The 22,615-nt window shown below is 47.7% G+C and overlaps 1 protein-coding gene across 18 annotated transcripts in view; it reads left to right on the forward strand.

The window, feature by feature from the left end:
* The first annotated feature begins 708 nt into the window (after positions 1-708).
* Positions 709-22,615, forward strand: part of LCOR (ligand dependent nuclear receptor corepressor) — a 108,699-nt gene continuing 86,792 nt past the window's right edge. For 5 of the 18 annotated variants that reach the window (XM_068949868.1, XM_068949880.1, XM_068949872.1 and 2 more), the window contains exon 1: positions 16,191-16,308. Coding sequence is in view for 3 of the 18 variants with exons in the window: in XM_068949863.1 (XP_068805964.1) it covers positions 16,216-16,312 (97 nt within the window). In the remaining 15 variants the exon portion in view is untranslated. Of the gene's footprint in view, positions 950-15,118; positions 15,298-16,110; positions 16,313-22,615 lie in introns of those variants that run through there. The other 13 variants (XM_068949869.1, XM_068949874.1, XM_068949882.1 and 10 more) reach the window with 10 other exon arrangements.

A 22,615-nucleotide genomic window follows, 5' to 3' on the forward strand; every position in this document is an offset into this window, starting at 1 on the left:
TGGTTTCTCTGGCTGCATTAGCTGGTCTGAAAGTTTCTTCCTCGCCTTTCTTTTAGCCGCAGCTGCAGAGGCAGGTGGGAGCTGGGACTGTAGAGGAAGCCGGAGGTGAGCGTGGGCTGGTGCATCCCGTCCTGGGGGATGTCCCCTCTAGATGGCCCCCCCAGAGATGCGCTACCTTACGGACCTGAGACGTGTCCCTGGCAGCCCTGCGAGCACGGCGTTGCCCCATGCGTGTGTGTTGCGGGCTGCGATGCGCCCGCAGCTGTGTCCTGGTGCTCCTCGGCCCCGGCTGCACGCGGCCCCCTCTCCTCGCTCCCGTGGGTGAGGAAAGGCTGGGAGTGTGAAAACGTTTGTGTTGCCAAAGGAATTAACACCCTGCTGTTGTGCCCTATAAATCTTTCAAGTGTTAGAGGCTGGTTTTAGCCGCCTGTGTTACGGTTTAATGGTTTCCGTTAGCAATAACCTGGCCCTGTGTTCTGGGGTTATTGATTTAAAGTCTGTCGGGGAGGCTGTGAGAGCTGCAGAAAGGTGTTTTCCTGTTGCCCAGCTGGTGGCAAAGGCTCCGCTGCAAAGAGGCAGCAGAAGCTGGGCAGTGGCGTACAGCGGGCTCCGTGAAGGTGGGGGTGCTGGCGGGGCTGTTGGGAGAGGGCGGGGGGCCAGCGGCGAGCAGCAGGCGCGACCGCAGCTGCGGAGGTGAACGGAGCCGTGGCGGCAGCAGGGCAGCGCGGATGCGTCCCCTGAGCTCCAGCACCGATGGGACATCCTGTCTTTGCCCCTCGTTGAAGTCATCGCGTGTGGGTTTGGATGGCTGCCAGCTAGCCTGCAGGCAGCTGTCTGCCGCCCCTGTGCAAGGCAGACCACCCCAAGGCAGAGAGCCCAGTTTGGGAGTTTGGACTGGGATCTCCCAAGGTAGCGCTGTGCCTTGGCTTTCCTCAGCATGCACCGACAGGTAAGTCCTGCTGGCAGCCACGGTGCTGGCCTGTGATACCTCCCTCTGCTCTCAGGTGCTCTTTGGGGAAGGCTGGGGTGCAAATCCCATAGAGCCAGGGGAGCCCGTGCGCCAGCAGCCTGCACCCAGGTTCAGGTGCCTGCTGGCATCCTGAGCGGAGCCGTCGCCCTGGATGAGCCTGGCATCAGCGGTGCCGGCGGGCACGTTCACTGCCAGAGCTGTGCCGCCGGCAAGGGCAGAGCTGGGGCTTCGCAGGGTCCCCAGCTCCTGGGGGCCACCTCTTGGAAGCAAGCCCGCTTCTCCTAAGATGCAAACCCAGTGTGTGTAGGGTGGCTTACCCTCCTCCTCCACATCACAGCATCCTTCGCTGCCCACGAGTGGCTCTGCCTTGGGCTGCAGCAGCCCTTTCTGGCCTGGGACTATGCAGGGGTTGCTTTCTGCCAGGTCGCTAAGCAGAGCTGGGGTTTCTGCCCTGTTTTTCTCTTTGAGAGGCTCTCACCCTTTCCCTTCCCATTTCTGCTGCAGACTTGATCTTCCTGTGGATGCCCCTAGCCCTGCCTGCACCTGGCCCTGCTGCTCCTGCCCTTCTGCTGGAGCAGTTTCAAGTGACACTTTCAAGAGGCTTGAAACTTTTGTCTTCCTCCTCTTCCCTTCTCAGTCTCTCTTGCAACGGCATGTCCTGACCGTCCTCTGCTTGGGGACACAGGGTGATGTGCAGGGGAATTGCAGTAAGGGGGTGACCTGGTGGTGGTTGGGGTTCTCATGGATCAGGGGGGCTTCACCTGAGTTGTCACTGCACAGACACAGGGATGTTTCTCTGCACCTAAGCTGGTTTAGACCCCATGTGCAAAATGCTATCTGCTGAGGGCCAGGAGGAGGGTCTGACTGCAACAGCCTCCGTCTAGGACTGGAGGCTGCACAGCGCTCACTCCTATCACCTGGTGGAGGCGAACATTTCCCCAGCATCAGTGGAGCCTGTTATCCTTAGGAAAAGTTATTCTGGGACCTTGGGGCTGGATGCTGCTGGGTGCTGGCCACCCACATCAGTGCAAGTTGGGTGTATCTTCCCAGATCCAACTTAAGATATTCAGTGCGCTCATCCCAAAATCTGGCAGGGTGGGAGTGGACCTGGACATGAACCCGGGTGCACAGCACTGCTCAGTGTTCGCAGCCATTCCCTCCCTTGGGACCAGCAGGCCTCAAGATTCAGACTGACTCTGCTCATCCCTGAGCTTGGTGGCCCCAGCCCGGTGCGGGGGCTGCTGTTGTAGCTGTCCCTCCCCAGGCTGGGCTCCCCACGTGGCTGCAGCAGGTCTGCAACGAGGGGCTGTGGGAGTGGGGTGCTAGGAAGGGCTGTTGCACCCTGCCCCTCTTTCCTCACTGGAAGCGCAGGCTCAGAGGTGTCCCTGAGAGCTGGGGGAGATGCTCACCTTCCAGTGTGTGCCCAGAGCCTGCATATCGGGGCTCCCTCGCCCTGCTGCTCCAGCATCTTCTCTGCTCTCTTATGCACCTCGTGTCCCAAATCCCTGCCTGGAGACCAGGCCGGGGTTATAGGTGCTTTGAACCTGTGCTTGCATGGCTGGGAGGCTGGGTTCATTCCCATGTTCCCTTTTACGGTTGGTTTTGCAGAGCGCGTATACCCGTGTTCATGCTGGGATGGTCTTCCAAGGTCTCCCCGTGGCCAAGCGGCCTCTAGCTATGGATAAAGATGCAATGATGTTTTGTACCTGCTCCCCTCACGCCACGATCCAGGAGCCCTAAATGCTTCCTGGCTCCTCTTAGCAGATGTACAGCGAAAAACCAAAGCCGCAGCTGTTACATGTCACAGTGAGTAAGTAGGAGAGATTAAGGGACCCTCAGGGCTCTGCAGCCCCATGAGAAGAGAGACTGCATTAAATACAATGATACATGATCTAGAAAATAGACTTGAACCTGGAGAAGTGCACCCCCCAAATACACCTCCCTAAAAAAAAAAAAAAAAAAAACAGCTGTAATTTTTCTGCCAATCCAGGAAAATTCCCTCCTGACCTTAATCTGGCAATAGCGTTGAGTCTGATATGGGAGCAGGCTTGTGGGAGTATAACATTGGGAGCACTAGTCCATGAGTCCCAGAGCTTGTCTTCAGTGCTTTGGATGAAGGGAAACCCCATTAGATTTGACAGCCAAATTAAGGGGGAAATTGTTATTTCTTGGTCTTCACAGTGACCATCAGAAACTCCAAAGCCTGGGATTGAAGCAGTGTCTCCTCCAAACTGCCTTAGCTCTGCTGACTCCCTGACCAGCCAAGGGCTTGTATCGAGGCTGAACTGTGCATCTCTGGGGCTCTTCTATTCAGAAGTTTATGGAGGGAGTTTTATCAAACCCTCTCCTAAAATGATTTGGGTTTTTCTCTTCTGCTACCCTGCTGGAGGCTGCTCTAGAGCTTTACTCCTGGAAGGTCTAGAAGCCCTCCAACTTTCCGTCCAAATTTAATTGTGATCTTGTGCCATTATCCCATGATTTGAAGCTTTTTCTTAGTAATTTCTTACTTAATATTTTCTTAGTTTCACGTGTTCTTCAGAAGTACACTTGTGCCCTCTCAACTTCTGGCCAGGACAAACAATCCAAACTCTCTTAATAGACCTCCATCAGCTGGCACTTGTTCCTGTCGTTATCCAAAGTGTGTGTCTCTGCAGTGGAAATTCGTCCTTCCTGGCTGCAGCGCTACAATGGCATTCTGGAAGAAATCTCACAATGCCTTGCGCAATGGCAATAACACTTCTGTCACTGCTAAAAATAACTTGTCTGAGGCATCCTAGAATCATGCCATTCTTTTTTCACAGAAGCATCACTCTGCTGTTTCACATTCGTCCTCCAGTGCAGTCAGGTCTTTCTATTCCTTCAGTGCATCATCTATTTCATCGATTTATAGCAAGCATCCTTATTTCTAGTCCCCAAGTGCCTGAGTGTGCCCTTTCTCCATTAAATTCTCTCCTATTTCTGTCCCCCACTTGGCAGGGTCCTCTCCTCCTTCTTCTAGGAGGAACTACTGCTCCCTTGCACTCACAATTCCTCCCAGCCCTGTGCTGCCTTCACGTTTTGAGAGCTCTCACTCAGGTCTTCTGAAATCACTGATGGATTTACTAACCTCAACTTATTCCCAAGATACGCGGTTAGTAACCTTCCTGCAACCTCGTCGCTCTCATTTTTAATACAGCTTGTTGTAGTCTCTCCTTTTAATGATCTCCTTGCTGACCTTGGGATTCATCTTCACTTTTGGCAGCAGTTTGTTGAGGGATGTAGTGTATCATCTTTAACTCTGAATCCAGTTCCTTAGTCTAAGAAACTGGTTTCCTTATATAAATAGAGCTTAGGTGCTTAGGCAGGATTGTATTAGAGTTATCTGACGCTATAGTCTTTCTCGCTTTCCAGCTGGCTCCAAGCCCTTTTCCTGGAAACCGTTTGCATAGTGTCAAAGTGAAATGAAGAGGTTTATTGTTGGCATGATCATTTTGGTACATTTCCTCTTTGTGTAGGGGGGGAAAAAAGAAGTGTGTTTACTGCTGTGTGGTGATAGCGTACTTCCTTTCTGAAATTACAAATTTATGAAGAGTCCGAGCTACTGGACTTGCAGTTTCACATGCCAGCTCTACCCCAGCTCCCTCACCCCCTAGTCAAAGTTTTGCTTCCGCCTCAGATGCAGTTGCTATTGTTCTCTTCATTAGGTACCTCATTGCTCCTCATGTTCCTGTAGCCACACTTGCTGAACCAGAGTAAAGCATTGGTGTTTTGTCCACACCTGGCTTGTTTTCTCCTCTTCCCCCCACTGCTTACTTTGCAGATGCTGTGTAACCCTCGTTGGGTGACTGCTCCTCCATGCAGGCCTGTGCCTGACAGAGCAACCTCCCCACTTGCTAAAATCTTGTCTGAAGTGCTGTGCTTTGCTTGCTTACCAATGATTTGGTAAGGAAATCTAGCTTCTGTCTTGTCCAGGGATGCCTGAGCCCTGTTATCTTGGTGCTGTTTATTGCCTGGCATTCACTGGGAAGTTAAGGTCTCCTATAATTGCATGTGTTTTTCACGTTTCTTTTTTTGTTGTTCTTTTTCTTTTTTTCTTGCCACATTAGAGGCAATACTTAAGGCTGCAAGTGGTGTGTCTGTAGCCAGCCCTGAGAATACCTGTGCAGGGTCCTTTTTACCACCCTCTCTCACACGTATGTGGGACATACCTTATCCACGTCACCCTCTTTCATGTCCTTACACTGGCGGGCTTTACTAGCTGTGCTTCCCAGCTTCCCACTCGCCTCTGACTGGGTGTTCCCAGCTCACCTCTGTGCATGAGGATCTCTGCAGCTTTGTGCCAGGCAGCACGCTCTGCTGCCACTGAGCCTCCCAGCATGGGCTGGGATTCACCCTCCCCTTGCTCATCTTAGTCGTGTGCCAGGCATCTAGCTTGCCTGATTTGGGGAGCACGATTGGGGAGAAGCACACAAAAACAGTGGCTGCAGGCTGTCGCCAAATCTTAGAAGAACTTGTCCAGGGAATGGATGAGGGAGATAAAGGGCATGGTGCTTGTAGTTTCACCTGAGAAAATTCTAGTTAGGTGACAACTGAGCCTTAAGAGATAACACTGCTAGGACAAACGAACTTAATGCCCCTTGACATAATTCAAGGGAGACCCACAAGTCCGTGTGAAAATACTAAGCAAGGAAAACGGAGTGTGGCTGGATGGCTTACTTCATGAGTGAGTTACGAAGCTGTGAAATGGTGTCCTATCAATCTTGTGCACAAGTTCCTTTCTCAGGTGAACTGGTGAGTATTGGTAACTGCATCTTTAAAAAGCTTATTTTTAGAGACAGGAAGTATGTGGAGAAGCAGCAGAAAATACGCTTGTTCTGTTACCTAGAGATAGTTGTAGCTTGTCCTTAAATAAAGAAGTTCTCCTTCAAGTACCTGGGGGCAAAGGGATTCCCAAATACCTTTTGTGTGCTAGAACAATGCTACACTGGCTTTAAAAAAAAAAAAAAAGAAGTTTAACCGCTCTAGCGATGAGAGCTGGTATGCTTGATAGCGTTACTCAAATGGCCTGATAAGACCATCGAGCAGGATGTTGATGGTCCATCAAAGGTCTAGTGAAGTGCACGCAGGACATCTAGGGTGTTGCGCAATAAGGGTGTGCAGACCTGGCAATATCTGTCTATAGCATCTCGGGACATGCGGCATGAACGTGCAGCTTTGAGGCCTGGCAGCGCACTTAGCCTATAGGCAAAGAACCCGATCTGCAAAAAAAGCACACCAAATGTGTGAAGAAGACCCTAACCCCAAGGGAAGTGCATGGTACAGTGCATGAGGAACCAGTAAAAACTATATTTGGGGAATATTTGAGGGTTTGAAGTCAGACTACCGGACAACCGGACCCCCACTGTTTTCACCAGTGGACAATGCTGTGATTGCTACCTGCTATATTGCCTGAATGAAGGGACCTGCAGGACATATCTAGTTGTGAATTGCAGCTGTCATTGGAGGAGAATCAACAAGTTGGTGTCTCAGCTGCTAGTGGAGGTGGACGTGGAGAAGGCAATGCTATTAACGGCAGTGGGCAAAAGGAATAGGTCAGAGCAGGCCAGCATCTCCCAAGCGCTGATGCAACCAGGGACAGGGGAGGCAGCAGTTAACACCACTTTGGAGTATCACTTAACTACTCCTTTAGAGCCATCTAGTAACAAAATGTCTGCAAGTTTAAAGAAAACATGTAGTGGTGGTATCCAGCAGTCCAGTAGGGACTGAAATCTGGTCTGAACCCATCAGTTGCAACCTGATTGTTTCAACAGCGTTTTCTTCAGCCTGCTGGAAGATAATGGGAGCAGGCAATTACAAGGCTGAACCCAAACTTCATTAGAAATTGTGCATATGCCCATTCCTATTAAACTGCAGCTGTCTATGAGGGATTGAGAGACACATGCCTAGCAAAAAATGGTCAGATGTGCATAGCTGTGTTCAGCTATAGTATCTTCTAGTAAAGGTCATTTTTCTTAACTCTTCTTTCCTTAAAGCTCACTATTCAGCCCCTGATTCCCTGTAGGCCTCCTGCTACTGTGCTGAGCAGGCTTTATTAGCAATCTTGATGGTTTTTAGCTGCCATTAAAAAACTATTTTGCCTGGCCTAAATCTGTCTTCTTATTTCTAAATGCCTTCTTTACTTAGGTGTTTAATTGTTCCATAGTTGGGGGTTTTTTTTTGTTTGTTTGTTTGTAACATATTTTGACTGATGGCATATTTAAAGCTTTAAATACGGGGTCTTTGGACGGTCTTGATGTCGACTGCAAGCATTTTTCCCTTTTGTCATCCACTTTTAAATTCTTTGTAATTACCCTCCTGCATTTTACACCTATTCCCTTTTGAAGGGGAATATACTCATCTGCCTTGTGAAGTTACGTTACACTGCAGTGTGTTTTTCATTGCTTTTTCCTCTCCTGTAGTAATACGGAATTTGAGCACATTATGTTCATTATGTGAACTGTTCACTATTACATTTCATACTCCCTCCTATGCACTGTTCTTGACTTAATCAAGAGTTCATTCTCCACTTGGCTTCTCTGAGTGGTCATTCTGAGAACTATTCATTTATCATGGCTAAAAATATAGTCTTTGCATCATTCTTTGACATGGCATTTACCCACTCTATGGAGGTAATTAATATCTCCCATTATTATTATGTTTTCTCCCCTGACAACCTCTCTAACTCCTCTTGCTGTTTTTTATTCCACTGTTCTAATCAGGTGGTAAATAGTGTATATACCTAGTATTATTCAGACATGTTTCAATGCATAGAGGTTCTCTGGTCGTTTAAACAAAATCCCAGAACTCCTTTTTTCTGGAGCCTGGACAAATACTGACTGTGCTAGTAGCCTGAATCATTTTCTGTGGCTTGCCATTTTGAGCTGCCACTTTGGCAATCATCTTCTCACTGAAACGAGACAAGATCTTACACTGGCTTGGGTTTTTCTGTTGTTGTTGTTGCTTTTTTAAAAATAAAATTCACATGTTCAATGTCTGCTCTAGGCTTTGCTCCATGAAAATGTCTTCATCCACCAGCTCCTTTTTTTAGTTTGCTGAATGCACGTTTGTAACTGGAAAAAAAAAAAAAGAATTATATCAGCTTAGAGAAGGGCAAAGATATTTTCCAGCTGCTCCCCCCCATCCCACACTTTTGGCGACAGCAAGGAGTGTTTTATGATCATTATCGGTTACAATCAGCCTTCTGCATATAAGGACACTCAACTTTTTGTACCTGCATTACAACTCTTGTCAAGTTGATGGCTGTGGTAATAGGCTTTACTAGCCCCTGCTTTCCCAGATTTCCTGGATCTCTCTTCAGAAACTGGCACTGTGTTTGCCATCTTTCATTTCGTGGTTACTAAGGCCAGCTTAAGCAGTAAGTTGCACACCACAACAAACAATTCAGTCATTTCAAATCTGAATTGCTTTAAAGTTCTTGGGCAAGTGCCATCATGATCAGTCATTTGTCCCGAGCCTCCAGCACCTCCCTCAGCTCCTTCACAGGGACTGTGGGCGCAAGGAAAATGGCTAATGTCAAATGTGTTTTGAACGTGGCTGTGAGAGGAGGGCACCCATCTCTGAAGACACACTTGAGCACTGCCTTTGCCTTTGGAGCATTTCAGGATTGGGGCCTCTTTCGTGCACAATTTTAACTTCTCAAACTCTTTGCTTGCTGCATTTTTGGGCATTGCTTTCAGGCTGCCAGTGTAGAAAGCTAATTAGGTGCAACTGTCCCTTTTCCCCTTCCCTCTCTCCTTGGACATACCCAGCCTTCCTCTGAGCTCCTATATGCTTGGCTGAGTTAACTTTTTCTCATCTCCTATTTCTCACCCAGAGAATTCCCAGCTTTGGCCCAGCTCCCTGAGGCCTGCGAGACCATGCTGTCTGCTGGTTGCCCTGCTAGGAGCTTTGGAGCTCCACTGAGATTTCCACCGTTGCAGATTTGATTGAATCAGGCCAAAGTTGATTAAGTTCCTGCAAATTTCCTGACCGTCAGCAGTGGTAGAGAGGAAAGGCAGCAGATGCTGTACCCTGCTGATGCTCTCCCCTTGAGCGGGGACGAGCAGAAGAGAGCTCAGCCATCGTGTGCAGCCAGCTCCGCACTGCCTCCTGCCCAAGGAAATGTCGCACAGGGCAGGTATGGTTATATGTGCGAGGGACAGTGGTGCTGGAGCCGAGCACATACGAGTCCATTTTCCATCTTGTGTGCTGAATGCAGCCCCAGCAATGGCCTAAGGGAAAGGCTTCCTGTGATCCCGGCTCTCTTTTGCTAGGGGCACTAGCAAAACTCCAGGGACACATCCAGAGTGGGAAAATGTTCAGTGTTGTATTCCTCAGCAGCTCTCATCTTGATGGTTTTGTACATATTTATTTGGCTTTTGAGGGCACGTATGTGTAAATGAAGGGCTTTATCTATTTTCTTCCTACAATATCCTCATTCTCGATTTTTTTTGTTGTTTTAATTTTAAACCCATTTTGAGGCTCTTGAAGGTATAGCACTATTTACCTTTAGCCGCTGCTTAAAGACAAAAGAACTATCTCAAGAAGCGTTTGCTGCAGATAGCTGGGCTGTTCCATCTTTATTCTGGTAAATGTTTCCTTAACCCCTAGAAGCAGTTATAAATTGACCTAGTGTTCACCCTGCTGTATGTTCCCTTCCTGTGATTACAAAGATATTTTCTAGTCTATCCAAGCCTCCAGTTCTATTCCTTTAATGAGGATAAACACTTGGCTGTAAACCCCACCTTATTTCTGTCCACCTTCCAAACGTGTTGCTTTCTGTTCACACTAACATTACAGTTGCTGACAACACGCTGTCTTGTGCGCTAAAGTCCATCCTAAATTTAATGGATGTGTCCTTTGCTTTCAGGTTGATAATTTATCTATGGGTAGTAAAGCTGCAATTGCTCTTCACAATAAAACTCTGGGGTAGGGACCTCATTGCCACTCTCTTATCCATCCTGTGTGCTCTCCACGTTGCTTTGCAGATTACTGCACAGCAGTGTAATTCACATTTTTTCTCTTCCCACTACCTGTGGATCACTCTGTGCCTTTCTCACTTGACCGCCTTTCTTCTGCCACTCTCATCTCTTGTAGGATGCCGGATATTCAGTCATATCCAGAGCGTCAAAGCCCTGCCCCTAAGCTTTGTTTGGATTGACTGACTTTTGGGAGTGACTTTTGATGCATATCAATGAATCACTGAATGCCTTGTCAAAGGTTAATTTTGGGTCTCTTCCCGTAGACTTGGATAGGCTTTCCCATCTGCAGTGTTCTTTTGGCCTGTGATCAATCACAGACACCTCTATAATTCTATTCTCCTTTTTTAATTCCAGGAATAAAAATCTATCTTGTCATGTTTTATTTCAGGACGGGAGGCAATACACATGTTTCTGTGAGCTCCTCCCCTGGAATGGGTGTAGGACAAACGGTCAGTCTTGGCTGGCCTTATTTTACCTTTGTAATCCAAAGTTTGCTGCAGAGAACAGTCCTATCCTGGCGAGAAGGTTAGGAAGATAATCTCTCTCTCTCTCACTACTATAAATCATTTAACAAAGGCAATTTATTGGAATTAAGCCAAGTTCCTCACAATAAAGCATGTCCCTCCTCAATCTTCTGTGAGGTCTCACTTGTAGCTTCACCTGACATGGCATAGTCTGTGTGCGGTTCTGCGTGGCTGGGGCTCCCTGGAGAATCGGGTTGTTTGCTTGCATTCAAAGGCTTGTAGTCCGGATTTAGAAGCAGAGTTTCAGTGTGACATGGTAAATAATACATTTAACTGATGACTGACAGAGGGTTACAAAATTGAATTTGCACCTTTCTTCCCACCTGTCTCTGTTCCTACACGTGTGGTACCCCACACTTCCACTGGGCAGATTTCTCCCCCACCGTTCCCTGCTTGCCAGACTGGCTCCCCCCAGCACGAGCTCTGCCTAACCTGGGTTGACTCTAGCGAGGAGTCCCAACCTCCTCTTCTGAGGCCTAAGCCAAAGGCTGTTTGAAGCCAGGGAGGTGGCAGGATGTTTAAGTGCTCTTTTATCGCCTGCACCATCAACAGCAATAAAGGCTTGGCTCCCGCTGAGGGGACCCATCGCTAACTTGTGGGTTTGCAGCGTGCTGACCTACATAGAAGCGTTTTGCTAGGACATCCATTAAGGCAAGGACACAGCCCAGGACTGCCCATGCAAATCTCACTTCACTGCAGCTGGCCCGTTTCACTTGGACACGTGCAGCACTGATAGAGAAGGTGCCGCTTTGGGAACGGAGCTGCTGGGAGCACTGACCACACGAGATCCAGATCCCTGCAAATCAGCAGGGATTTATAGTCCACCCCCTTCTCCTGTTTCTGTGTATTTGGACTGCAGGACCAGACAGGCAGGCAGTGTATAGGGGAAGTTAAACCCTGTTTCCATTGACTCCTGTAATGACACAGCTGTTCAATGGGGCCATGTTTTCCTCCTGCTACTTCCCCGCCTATGGCATCTCTGAGGCCATAGCAATACTGGGTATGGTGCGAGACCCTGCTAGAAAACAGGTTTCTGCTCTAATGCTTTTCTGGGCACTTTCCATTCCTGTGGCAAAACGGATGCTGGAGAGACTTGCTGTAGAATCTGCCTCGAAAATCTTACCTCTGAGATGCCAGGCCCCGCTTGGTGTTAAGTGAAATTGTCTGCAGCTCATTAACATCAAAGCATTTTCCCCACTGGTCTGGGCAGCTCAGCAGTAACCAGCAGATGAACCAGAGAACAGCTACACTCTCTGCTAAGCTCTGCCTGCAAACAATTAACATCAAAGGAGAGCCACCATGAAACAGGGGAAAAACAGCACTCCTACTGCAGCAAGTCTCGTATCTAGTGGAGAGAGTAGGGAGGCCAAAGCTCCAGCTCAGCTAGAGACTTTGGCTCAGCTGAGCCAATTGCAGGCATGAGCAGAGGTACGACCGTGACGGCCAAAGAAACAGTGGGTCCGCTTCGGTTTGAACAAAACCGTCTGAAGGTGTTTTTGGCTGCATGGTGTAGTCCCTGCTGTATCAGACCCAATCTAGCATAATTCTGGGATCTGGGAATGTTGCTTTGGTACTTTCGTGATCATGTGCTCACTTTGCTGTTGCTCTTGCTGGCTCTTCTGAGGCCAGTTCCACTGTCCTTTGCACCCTCCTTGGCCATCCCTCTGAACATAAAAGCTCTGGCTAGTGATTCCAGACGTTGCTGCCCAATTTCCAAGTCAGCTTTGGCCTTTGGTTTGCCCTTCTCCACAGGATGCCTTTGGGTTTAGGCCTTTTTTTGGATTACAGGACCCACTCCCTCCCTCTAGCTCTCAAGCACTTTTTCTTGACTTATGCATTGGTTCCTCTGGTTCACGCTTTCCTCATCCTTGTCCTCTCTGCCTTGGCAGAGGCTAAGAAATCGAAAACGTTGGTACTCATCACACTAACAGTCTGTGATTACCCCTGGGGGGGCAACAGCGCTTGGAAAATGAATTAAACCTCTGACTCACTTACTGTATATTGTAACCACAGCTCATAGATATCCCAGTCACAGATCAGAAGCTTTTTGGTAGATGCTGTAGCAGCACTGAATAGAAAGATGGGGCTGTCTCAGAGTTTACTATCTAAATGTTACTAAGAACAGCCAGAGACACACAAAGGATTGATTGCAAGGAAGAGAACAACAGAACTGGGACTCTCTGTTAATAAGATTTGGGGGTCCAGGTTGGGGATAATATAATCACAGTGAGATGTGATCAGCCAGTGCATGTTTCCTTCCTGCCAGCTCTGCCCTGGGAGCGCTAACCTCCAGCCACAGGCTAGGCCAGACAGCTCTAGGGCACATGCAGAACAGTTAAAAGCCGCCATAGCTCATGAGTCAGGGTTGTGGGATGAGGCTTCCAGACACTCAGGCAAGGTGATTTCTCCAGAGGGCAGGTGCGCTTTGTAGAAAAAACAGAGGTAATTCTGTTCACACTTACTCAAGAACCTGATCAGATGCATTGAAGGACTGCTACTACTACATAGGAAATAGTCAAACTGTCCTAGAAGGAGGAACTAAGGAAATTTGTCTTGTCTGCTCTAGAAAAAGGAGGGCCATATGGAGATTGTGTACAAAACTGGATTAGGGGAGAGCTGGGGAGAAGAGCTGCTTGAAAGAGAACTTTGGTACCACCTAGGTGTAAGTGGATTGGGAACATGGGGTAGTGGTACAGTAGAAGGTCTGCAGGCACTAGGGCAGAGAAATGTGAGGGCAGGCTCCTGAAAGGAGTTAGTGGAAGCAAGAAACAAAACTTGCTTTGAAATGGAGATTGATAAATTTAAGACTGGCATCATATGACCCACTTGCAGGGATGCGGATCTGAGCGTGGAAGAAACAAGGAGACAGTAACAGCTTGATAGCCATAGCCACACTGCCAGCAAGCTTGCCACAGCCAAGTTCATTTTGCAGGCATCAGAGCAAGAGAGAGCTGCAAAGAGAATTTGCAAGAAGGCTCTCGTGAAAACCACAGCAGGCAGACACTGAGCCTGGGCTGATAAGATGCAAGGTCGGTGGCCACTTCAGCTTGTCCAGGGATACAGTACAGCAATGCTTGTAGTTGGAAATCTATCCCTAAAACTTCTGTTGTGGCCCAGCCAGAAACAACTGGACAAGCACAGTGGGATCAGATCAGGCCCCCCTGTAATCCTGGGTACCTACGTACTGGCACTCAACAATTCTTCTGCAATCACTGCCCAAGGACAAAGGCCACCACCTGAATCTCAGCCCCCTGCGACTAAACTGCACTGAACGTACGATGGGAAGATGAGAAGCTCCAGACTGCAGTCCCATGAACCACCAGAGCAGGCCCAGCTGACCTCTCCTCGCTCTGCAGCTGCAAGGACATGAGCCAAAAGTTCCAGTCAGGGCTATAGCAAGATACTTGGGCACCCAGCAAGAAGTCAGTTCAGCTCTTTTGCCTCACACTAACAGTTGTATTTGCCCCAATATATCTTCTGCACTCCCGTTGTTCTAGCTACCATCCAGGCATAGGACAGAAGATCCCTGCTGGAGTCTGGAGCATTCATGTTGCAATCCTTCCGTTTAGATCATCTGTCTCTCAGGGAAGAAGTATTCCCTGAGAATACTTCTCAGGGATTTCTTTTGCAGTTAGTATAGTCCTAACAAACTTTTGAACTGGCTCTAGCAAGAGGCATGTCTGGATTTTGAGTGGAAGATTCCCTGCCACTAACACACAGACTTGGGAATGAAGACGTGTAGATTCCAAAGGCTCATCACACTGGAAAAGGGATGGAGTGATGGCTGGGTATCACAAAGAGCCGGAGTGAGGTGCAGCTACAGGGATCATTCCTGAGCAGAGGGGCCCAAAGGAATTTCCTGCTGTTTGCAGCAGAGAAACTCCCCGCAGCTCACGCTTTCCTTTCCTTCTTTCCATCACTAATGGATTCCAAACCAGGAGCTGCGATTTCCTGGCCACTATAGCAGTCTGCTCCTTGCACAGAAACAAGTATCGTATTGTCCCCCTTACAAGCAAGCTGCATCCTGAGACAGGCCTCTCGCCTCTTGCTACACCGGTTGCTGTCTGCTCCAGAAAGTTCCACCTCCTACAGTTAGAAACCATCCTCTGACTTTCTGCACGGATGTATTAAGAGCTGATTTATAATCTCTCCTTATGCTACCATTTGGCTTCAGATAGCTTTTTCCTCTCCTTGGAATTTACCTCCTTTTGCCGCTCAAGCTCCCCTGATAGAGCAGTCGCATCTCCTTTCTGCTGCCCTTTTGCTGGACTCGACAAACCAAGCTGTCCTGGTCTCCTTTTGTAAGACAGGCTCGCTATTTTCCTACCTACAGGCACCAGAAGCTGACTCTGTGCAGCTTTGAATTCCTTTGGAATAGGACAACTGGCATATTCCAGGTGAGATCGCACTGGTACCCTCAAAAGTGGCAAAAACACTTCTCTTATCTACCTCCACAGGAAATATCTTATCTGGGACATCCTACTACTGCATTTGCATAAAGCCAGCTTTGACCTCTCTAGCTTTCAAACTCCTTAACTGTGTGCGGCTTGACAAGGTCACAGAATTGAGGGTAATGACACTGGTGTTTAGGGTGGGGGAATAAAGGTCAGGACTGCTGAGTTTCATCTGCGGCCTCGCTGCTTACCCAGTTATGTTTCTGCTTGACAAGAGAGGAAGAAGCAAGTCTACTGGAAGTTGTGATGACAAATCCCTCCAGCCTGCTTTATGAATCTAATACAGAGGAGGTGTTTCCCAGTGAACAAAAGAAGGGCTGGACACGAGCTGTCTCCCGGTGGACTCTGGGGTAAGATCATTTCACCTTTCTGAGCTCGTCCCACCACTCGCAGGAAGCTGGTGGCGAGGCTTTCCTCCCGCTCGCCGTTACCAGGGCTGGCCGGCGGGCACGGGAGCGGGCGCAAGCAGAGCACCGAGCAGCGCTGTCGCTCTTCCCTATCGGCAAAGGCGCTCACAGCCTGCCATCACAAGTCACGATCCCATCCAGCCCTATGCCTGGATCTCCTTACGCTGACTTCACACCGCAGGTCTTTACCCTCGCGGTTCAAGAGAGAAGGGTACATAGACACCACTAAAACCGGGGAGGTGGTTCTGGCAGGGAGAAGCAGCTGGGGGCCACTTTGCCCATTGCAACCCACTATAATTTCCTTTTTATCGTGACCACCAACGCACTTGGTGTTTCCCGTTACCCCACAACATGGAGGAGGAGGTGTTTAAATATTTCTTGACAGAAAAGTACGCGGCCCCCCCAGGGCAGGGGCGGCCCCCGTGGGGCAGGGAAGGCCGCGCAGGGGACAGGCAAGGGCGGGATAACCGCCCGAGGGGAGGCGTGTGGCCGCGCCTCACGCTCCGCCATGGCGGCGGGCCGAGGAGCCGTTGGCGGCGCGGGGGCGGGGGAGGGGTGGCAGCGCCCCGCCGCACGTGCGGGCGGGGCGGGCGCGGCGCAGGCGCGGACGCGGGCGCGGGCGCGGGCGCGGACGCGGGCGCCGCGCGCGCTCCCTCGCGGCCGGCGCGCGGCGGGAAAGGGGCGGGCGCGGCGCGGGCGGGGGAGGGGCGTGCCGCCGTCGGCGCCTGCGTGGCGCGGCGCGGCGCGGCGCGCGCTGACGGCGGGTGGGCGTGGCGCGGCGCGGCGCGCGGCCCTTCCTTCCCGTCCCTGCCCCCCCCCCGGCCGTGCCCGCCGCCCCCACCCCCGCCCCCCGCCCAGAAGATGGCGAGCCCGTGCGGGCGGCAGCAGTGCTCCATCGAGAGGCGCGGCGTCCGCCACCAGCTCGATTCGTGGCGACACAAGCTCATTCACTGTGTAGGTGAGGGACGGCGGCGCGGCGGGGAGGCCGGGCCGGGCCCCGGCGGCGGCGGCGGCGAGGCGGCGGCGGGGCCGCGGCCTGCGGGCCCGCCCCCTCCCCCCGCCGCTGCCGCCGCCGCGGCCGGGCGAGCGCCGCCGCCGCGCCCCGCCCTGCGCCGGGAGGGGGGGGCCGCGGGGGGGGGGCGCCGCCGCCGCGGGGTCCTGCCCTTTTGTGCGGCCCCTGTCAGCGCCGCGCCCGCTCCTCCCCGCCGCGGCCCCTTCAAACTTGTTTACGGCGGGGAGCGGCCCGCTGTCACGGCCCGGCCCGGCGCCGCCGGGAGGCCCGGCCCGGCGCGGCCGGGCTCGACGGGAGGCCGCGGGGCCTGCTGCCCGCCGTGGGGGCAGGGTGGCGGGGCCGCGGCGGCGGCGGAAAGTTGTGGGCTGGGCTGGGTCGCGGCTGGATTGACGTGAATGCGGAGCGGGGCCGCGGGGGTTAAAAGGATGTGTGCGGTTTTTTTTCTTCTTTTTTTTTTTCTCCTCCTTCTCTCTTCCTTCGCTCGTGCGCATTTGTTGTGTAGGGCTCCTTTCAATCGAATATATATATATATATATTTTTTTTTTTTTGTAAAGAAGTCTCCAACGCCCTTTCATCTCGAGTAACTTTCCTCATTAGAAATGCAGGTTTCACCCTTTTTTTTTTTTTCCCTCCCCAGTGGGGAAATCGAGACCTTTTCTCCAGGTCTCAAAATACAAATGCTGATAATAGGTGTCTTGAGCTCTCTGGACAACAGTAAAATAGGTTTGGCAATGGTAAATCATGAACTTTCAGAGTATTCTTGAAAACCTGTAGCCTGGGCATTGCTATATCGCTTCTTGTTTTATCTCTCAAATGCTTTTAATTGAGCATAAATCCTCACTTTATTTTTAAATATGCAAATATGGCCATAATCTGCCAGTGACTGCTCTGCGTAGGTAATCTGTAATAACATTCACAGATTCACTTTAGTTCCTTGTGTGCAGAGTTAAACCTCTTATTGTCAGTTAGCTCAGCATCCTAGTTCATTATCAGGGATTTGAAGCACCATTTTTGATTGCACCAGAAATTCTAAGTACTGCCATAGATATTTTCGGCTTCATGTGTAAATTTCTGTAGTATGAAAATGCATGTTAGATACTTGTTAACTCCACATTAATATGAACATTTAATTTTTTTTTTTTTTATCTAAGCATACAGAGATTCAAGGGTAGCATATTGCTGGGAAACTCAGCCTCTTTCCACGGAAGTGTTGGGTTTTCTTTCCAACTGATTACTGATGTTTCTAGATCTGGTTTATGGGGTTTTATTTTGATTCTAGATAGCAGCTTTGCTATACTAGGAATATTTTGTTTGTTTCTGTGTCTGCCCGAACTGGATGTGTTTTACTTCTGTCTCCTTTTCTTGCTGCCTCTTACTGTGACTGCTGGAGATCACCTACCTGTTCTAGGCCTTTCTAAACTCCCTGCTTGCAGCATGTCATCTTGTCTTCCCCTTTCTGTCCCTGATACTTTGGGATTGGGTCATCCATCCTTGAATACTCTAGTGCTGCTGCCCTGCTGCTCAGAACTTGCCCGATTGCTGTGAGGGTAAAGGGAAAAAAAAAATCACTGACAGTTCCAAAGCTGCTGCTGAAGATCTTGTCCTGGAGTAAAATGCAAGAATTGTCTGTTCATTCTGCTGCTCTTTGGGGGAAAAACGTGGGTAGCTGCAGAAGTCCTGAAGTTATCTACAGACTCAAAGAAAACACTAGGTTGTTAAAGTTCTTAGCAACCCGAAGTGCTAAAACTTAAAACAAACAACTCTTTCCCCCTCCACCGCACCCCATGCATACACACCCTCTTCAACTTCCCTATGTCCATTTAAGTTGCGAACCCCTGGAGAACTTGCTTTCTCCTCCATGCCTTCCATATCTCTTCCTAACAGTTAAATTGATAGGCTTTTTGTCCCTCCAAAAAACTTCCCTTTGTGAAAGTCCCTCTGTGTGTGTTTAACAAAAGATGTTGTGAACACTGTTAAACATAGAGTTGACTGGGATTTTTTTTTGGAGGTAAAGTACAAAAAAAGTCCAAAGTGTAACAGTACTGTGTGACTTTATCTTGATGGTACCGTGTCATAAATAGTTTGAACCTCAAATTGATCAGTTTTATGAGATCTTGGGACCTGCCTTTTTCCTAGTATGAATCTTGCATAAATTGTTAGGTCATATAAATGTGTTGATTGCAACCTCTTTTATTTTTTCTTTTTAAAACCTTTTATAATTCTAGGAAAAAAATTATTGCACTGCTTGGGTTATCCAATGGAAGTTATAGTGTGATCTCTACTCCTAGCTCCAAATACATCTCAATTATCTTTTTAAGTGGGTTTTGACAGTGTTATTTGAGGCTTGGAAGTTGACCTATTAAACGATGCAGCGTTCTATTTTACTTTGGCCCTTCATGGAAGTTTTAAGAACTTGTTCCTATAACAAGTACAAACAGATAAATATGGGGAAGTAGAGCATGGGAAAATTCTTCATATTACTTTAGAAAACTTATTCATATTTAGTTCTGAAAATAAATGTGAGGTGTGTGGTATTCTTTTGTTAGCATCATTCCCTGAAACGTCATTCTGATACTGCACAATGTGATAGTCAGAAAACACAAAGGCTGTGGTTTGAACTAGTGTGTGTGGCAACAAAAATGGCTTAAGTAATTCTCTTCCTCCTCTTGTTCTTTACTCCTGCAGTGGGTCACTGTGTTGGGCTGTGGCTTCATGAACTGTTTGTCAAACTAAGCCTGTGCTCTCAAGGGGATCAAAAACACAGGAGGACTAAAGAAGCACTTTTTCCCCCAGTGAGCCAGTTTGGAGGCTCTCTGCTAGCAGAAAACATCACTTTGGGGGCATAGAATAATTTTCTGCTAGCGTAGGTCCCTGAACTGGCTCACTGTGGGGTGACACAAATCCAAGTGCTAGCACGAGGAAGAGGGTGCAATGCATGGCTGGAGGAAGGGGAAGGGATGAGAATGCAGCAGTAGAGATCCAGATCATCTTGAACTGTTAAGAGTTGTACCTGCAGTTGTGCCAGCCTAGCTTAGGGCAGGGGGATGATTCTGGCTTAAACCTTCTTTCCTTCCTTCTTGTCAAATGTATTTTGAGCTCTTTTTTCTTTTTTCTTTTTTTTTTAATCTTTTTGGGGGGGGTGGGGGAAGTGTGAGGGTGCAGCATGCTGTGGCCAGGAGATGGGGGCAAAATATGGAGAAGAGGCGTAGTTACAGATTCCAAGCTCTTCTTGTGGTGGAATGCGCTGGGTTATTAAACCACAGCGTAAGAAGCCAACCAGGAGTGGTGAGCCATATATTGATGCTGTAGTAGTACTATGATTCTAAGGCACAGTATGCCAGATGATAACAATTTGATGCTGGCATGACTGTTGCTCTCCATACCAGTCTTAAGTGTTAGCATCTCTTTCCCTCAGTGGCCAAAAGCAGATGCCTAGGGGCAAATGTAAGCACAGGGCAAGTGTGGGTGGTGATTTTTCTAATCCTCTCCCAGCCTCCAGTCACTTTCTGCTCAGGTGCTTGCAAGTGCGATGAGATCAACTAAGGAATGAGGAGTTTGAGGCAGGAAAGACCCCACAGATCCCTGAAACCCTCCTAACACTTTTTATACAGGCAGCAATAGCACTGTAATTCTGTGTAGTTGCTAGAGTGATGGTTTTAGGTGATGGCATGCATTTTTACTAGCTGGTGATGCTTAGCCTTTGTTAAATATTAGCTGTACTCTTAGAGACTCTCGAGTTACAACGTATGTTGGGGGTTGTGGCACAGGTATATGTTAGCTCTTTTAGCAATGATGTTAGTTTTGGGAGTGAAATGGTGATTTAAAAGGAAAGTAACTTCCACATCAGGTTTCTCACCATCTTGAGCTGTGTTTCATTGAGAACCTGTTTAGCAGTTATTGTGTGTGTGTGTTTTTTTTTTTTTTTAAAAACTCTTAAACTGTCAAAATAAGCTGAAGTAATTTCTCTTTGATTTTATGATTGTTACTGGTAAAATATTGCAACCCAAGTACCTGAGCTGTTCCTCTATACTAACTGGTTGAACAGTGGTGGTCTTGAGTTTAGGCACTTATAACTAAAGTGTGGATTCCATTGGAAAAAATGTTATACAGCAGGAAATACTAATCGGCTGATACTAATCAAATGAAACTGCATAACAGTTGAATAATTCTGAAATCTTTATTACATTTTCTTATCTTATTTATTAGTTGGGTATAGTTCCAGCTGGTATGTGATACTACAACTGATATGAATTAGCTGCTGCTTCCAAAATATGGAACAGTTAGCCCTATTATCTCATTGTTTTGGAAGCAGGCTTTGAATCTCCGAGTGTTTAACGTAGTTCTAGCTCAAAGGGTAGGTTATATTTCTTTGTGCCAGAATAAGGAAGCTTATTAGTTATAGCTCTCATGATGATGGAAAATAATAATAAAAAAACAAGTTAGCTGAAATCGGGCTAAAGTAAAAAATGCAAATATAGGGCCGTTGTAGACTAGCCCCCATTCCCAGCAAATGTACAAATGGTACTCTACTTTATTTCAGCCTGCCTATAATGTAGATGCAGCTTGTGGCAATTTATATTAAGGCAATTTGCATTAATAGGACATCCCTTGTATAAAAACTTTCCAGTATGGTAGCTCAAGGCTTGTTCACTAAGATGTGATCTACACCCAAACACTTTTGCCTGTTGGCAGCATGGATACAGGGAGGGAGATTTGCCCTTTTATGACAAAGTTATGCCAGGAAAAAATGTATTCAAGGCAGCTGTCACTTAAAAATAAAAGTCTTCACTTGTAAGGAATTAAAAACTTGCAGCTTGATATTTAGCTTTATTTTAAATGTGCATGGAAGGATGGTGTGAATCTGAAGAACAGTAGTAAAAGTTAAATTGGAGAGGAGAAATCTAGATCTCTTTCTAATATCTTCTGATTCTGAAGAAATCACTGCATATTTGCCCTTCTTTCCTTACTTGCAAATGGAGAATAACTTCTGGCCTCACAGGAACAATATCATTTAATGTAGGATAAGAGACATTATTTGAAAACAGATTTTCTTTTGAAGTGGTCAGGCTAGTTTCATAGTCAACCAAATAAAAGCATACTCAGGAAAAAATCATGATAAATCATTTTGTCTCATATTATAGTATCTTGAATTCTTCTTCTGGTGGCTGTGACATAAGATTATGGACTAGGCTTGATTTAACAAAAAACAAACGTCTATTTTAATTTGTGCAAAATAATAACTATGACTGCAAGGAGGGAGGATTCCTTCTTGGGAAATGTTCCTCCTGCAGGAAGTACAGTTCTTGTTTGTTTGTTTTTTTTGTTTTTTACTTTTTAACTAAAAGTTAGTGACATTGAGTTCATCCACTTTGAATGGAATTGATCACAATGAATTTCAGTAGTGCGTCCTATGCATGCAGAAATTAGACAAAACATCAATATAAATGCTACAAAGACTTTATCTAGGCATATGTATTACGGATGTACAAGTTTGCAGCAGTGGCACTGTTTTAAGAGTGTCTATGAGACTGTTCAAATTTTTTGAGATATCTTTTGACAATGTGTGTCACATAATGGTGTTAATACAAATGCTGTCATATTCAGAAATATGGTAAGTATACTCTTAATTAAGTGGTTGATATGAAATCTCTATTCTTGTGCTCAGTTGTCTAAATCCTTATTGCACTGTACTTACATTTTGTCGGAGAACTTGTGTTCTTTGACTAGTGCAAAAATAACAATGGGAGCATTCCCTAAAAGATAGTTCAGGTGAGGTTTTAGAAAAACGCATGTTTAATAAGGTTAAAGAAAGGTAGTGCACTTGTACTGATGGGGAGGGGAGAGGGGGGGCTATTGCAGAATTTTACATGGGACTTTCCTAATTCTCTTCCTTACCCTCCCATGAACATGTCTCCATCCTCATTAAGAGAATGAAGCTGTGGTTCTAAACATTTACATGGATGGATATTTCTAATTCTCTGAGAAATACAAGACTTCCCACCCAAGGACACAGTTCAAGATGGGCCAAGCCAGTCTAGGCTCTTCTCCTTGCCAAAAGGAATGGTAGTGCTTGTTTTCACTAAACTGATAGAAAAATTGGCAAAACTAGCAAATCTTCTGGCAATTTAGTAATGTGAATCATCTCAGTTGGGGATTAGATTAGGGTGAGAGCCCAGCTGAAGCAGTAGATGGATTCACATGCCCCAGTGAAGGGAAGAGGATAGGAGAGCCTCTTTCAGTGGCCATGGG

This window comes from Struthio camelus, chromosome 7 (genome assembly GCF_040807025.1).
Source record: "Struthio camelus isolate bStrCam1 chromosome 7, bStrCam1.hap1, whole genome shotgun sequence".
In the NCBI taxonomy this organism is placed as follows: domain Eukaryota; kingdom Metazoa; phylum Chordata; class Aves; order Struthioniformes; family Struthionidae; genus Struthio; species Struthio camelus.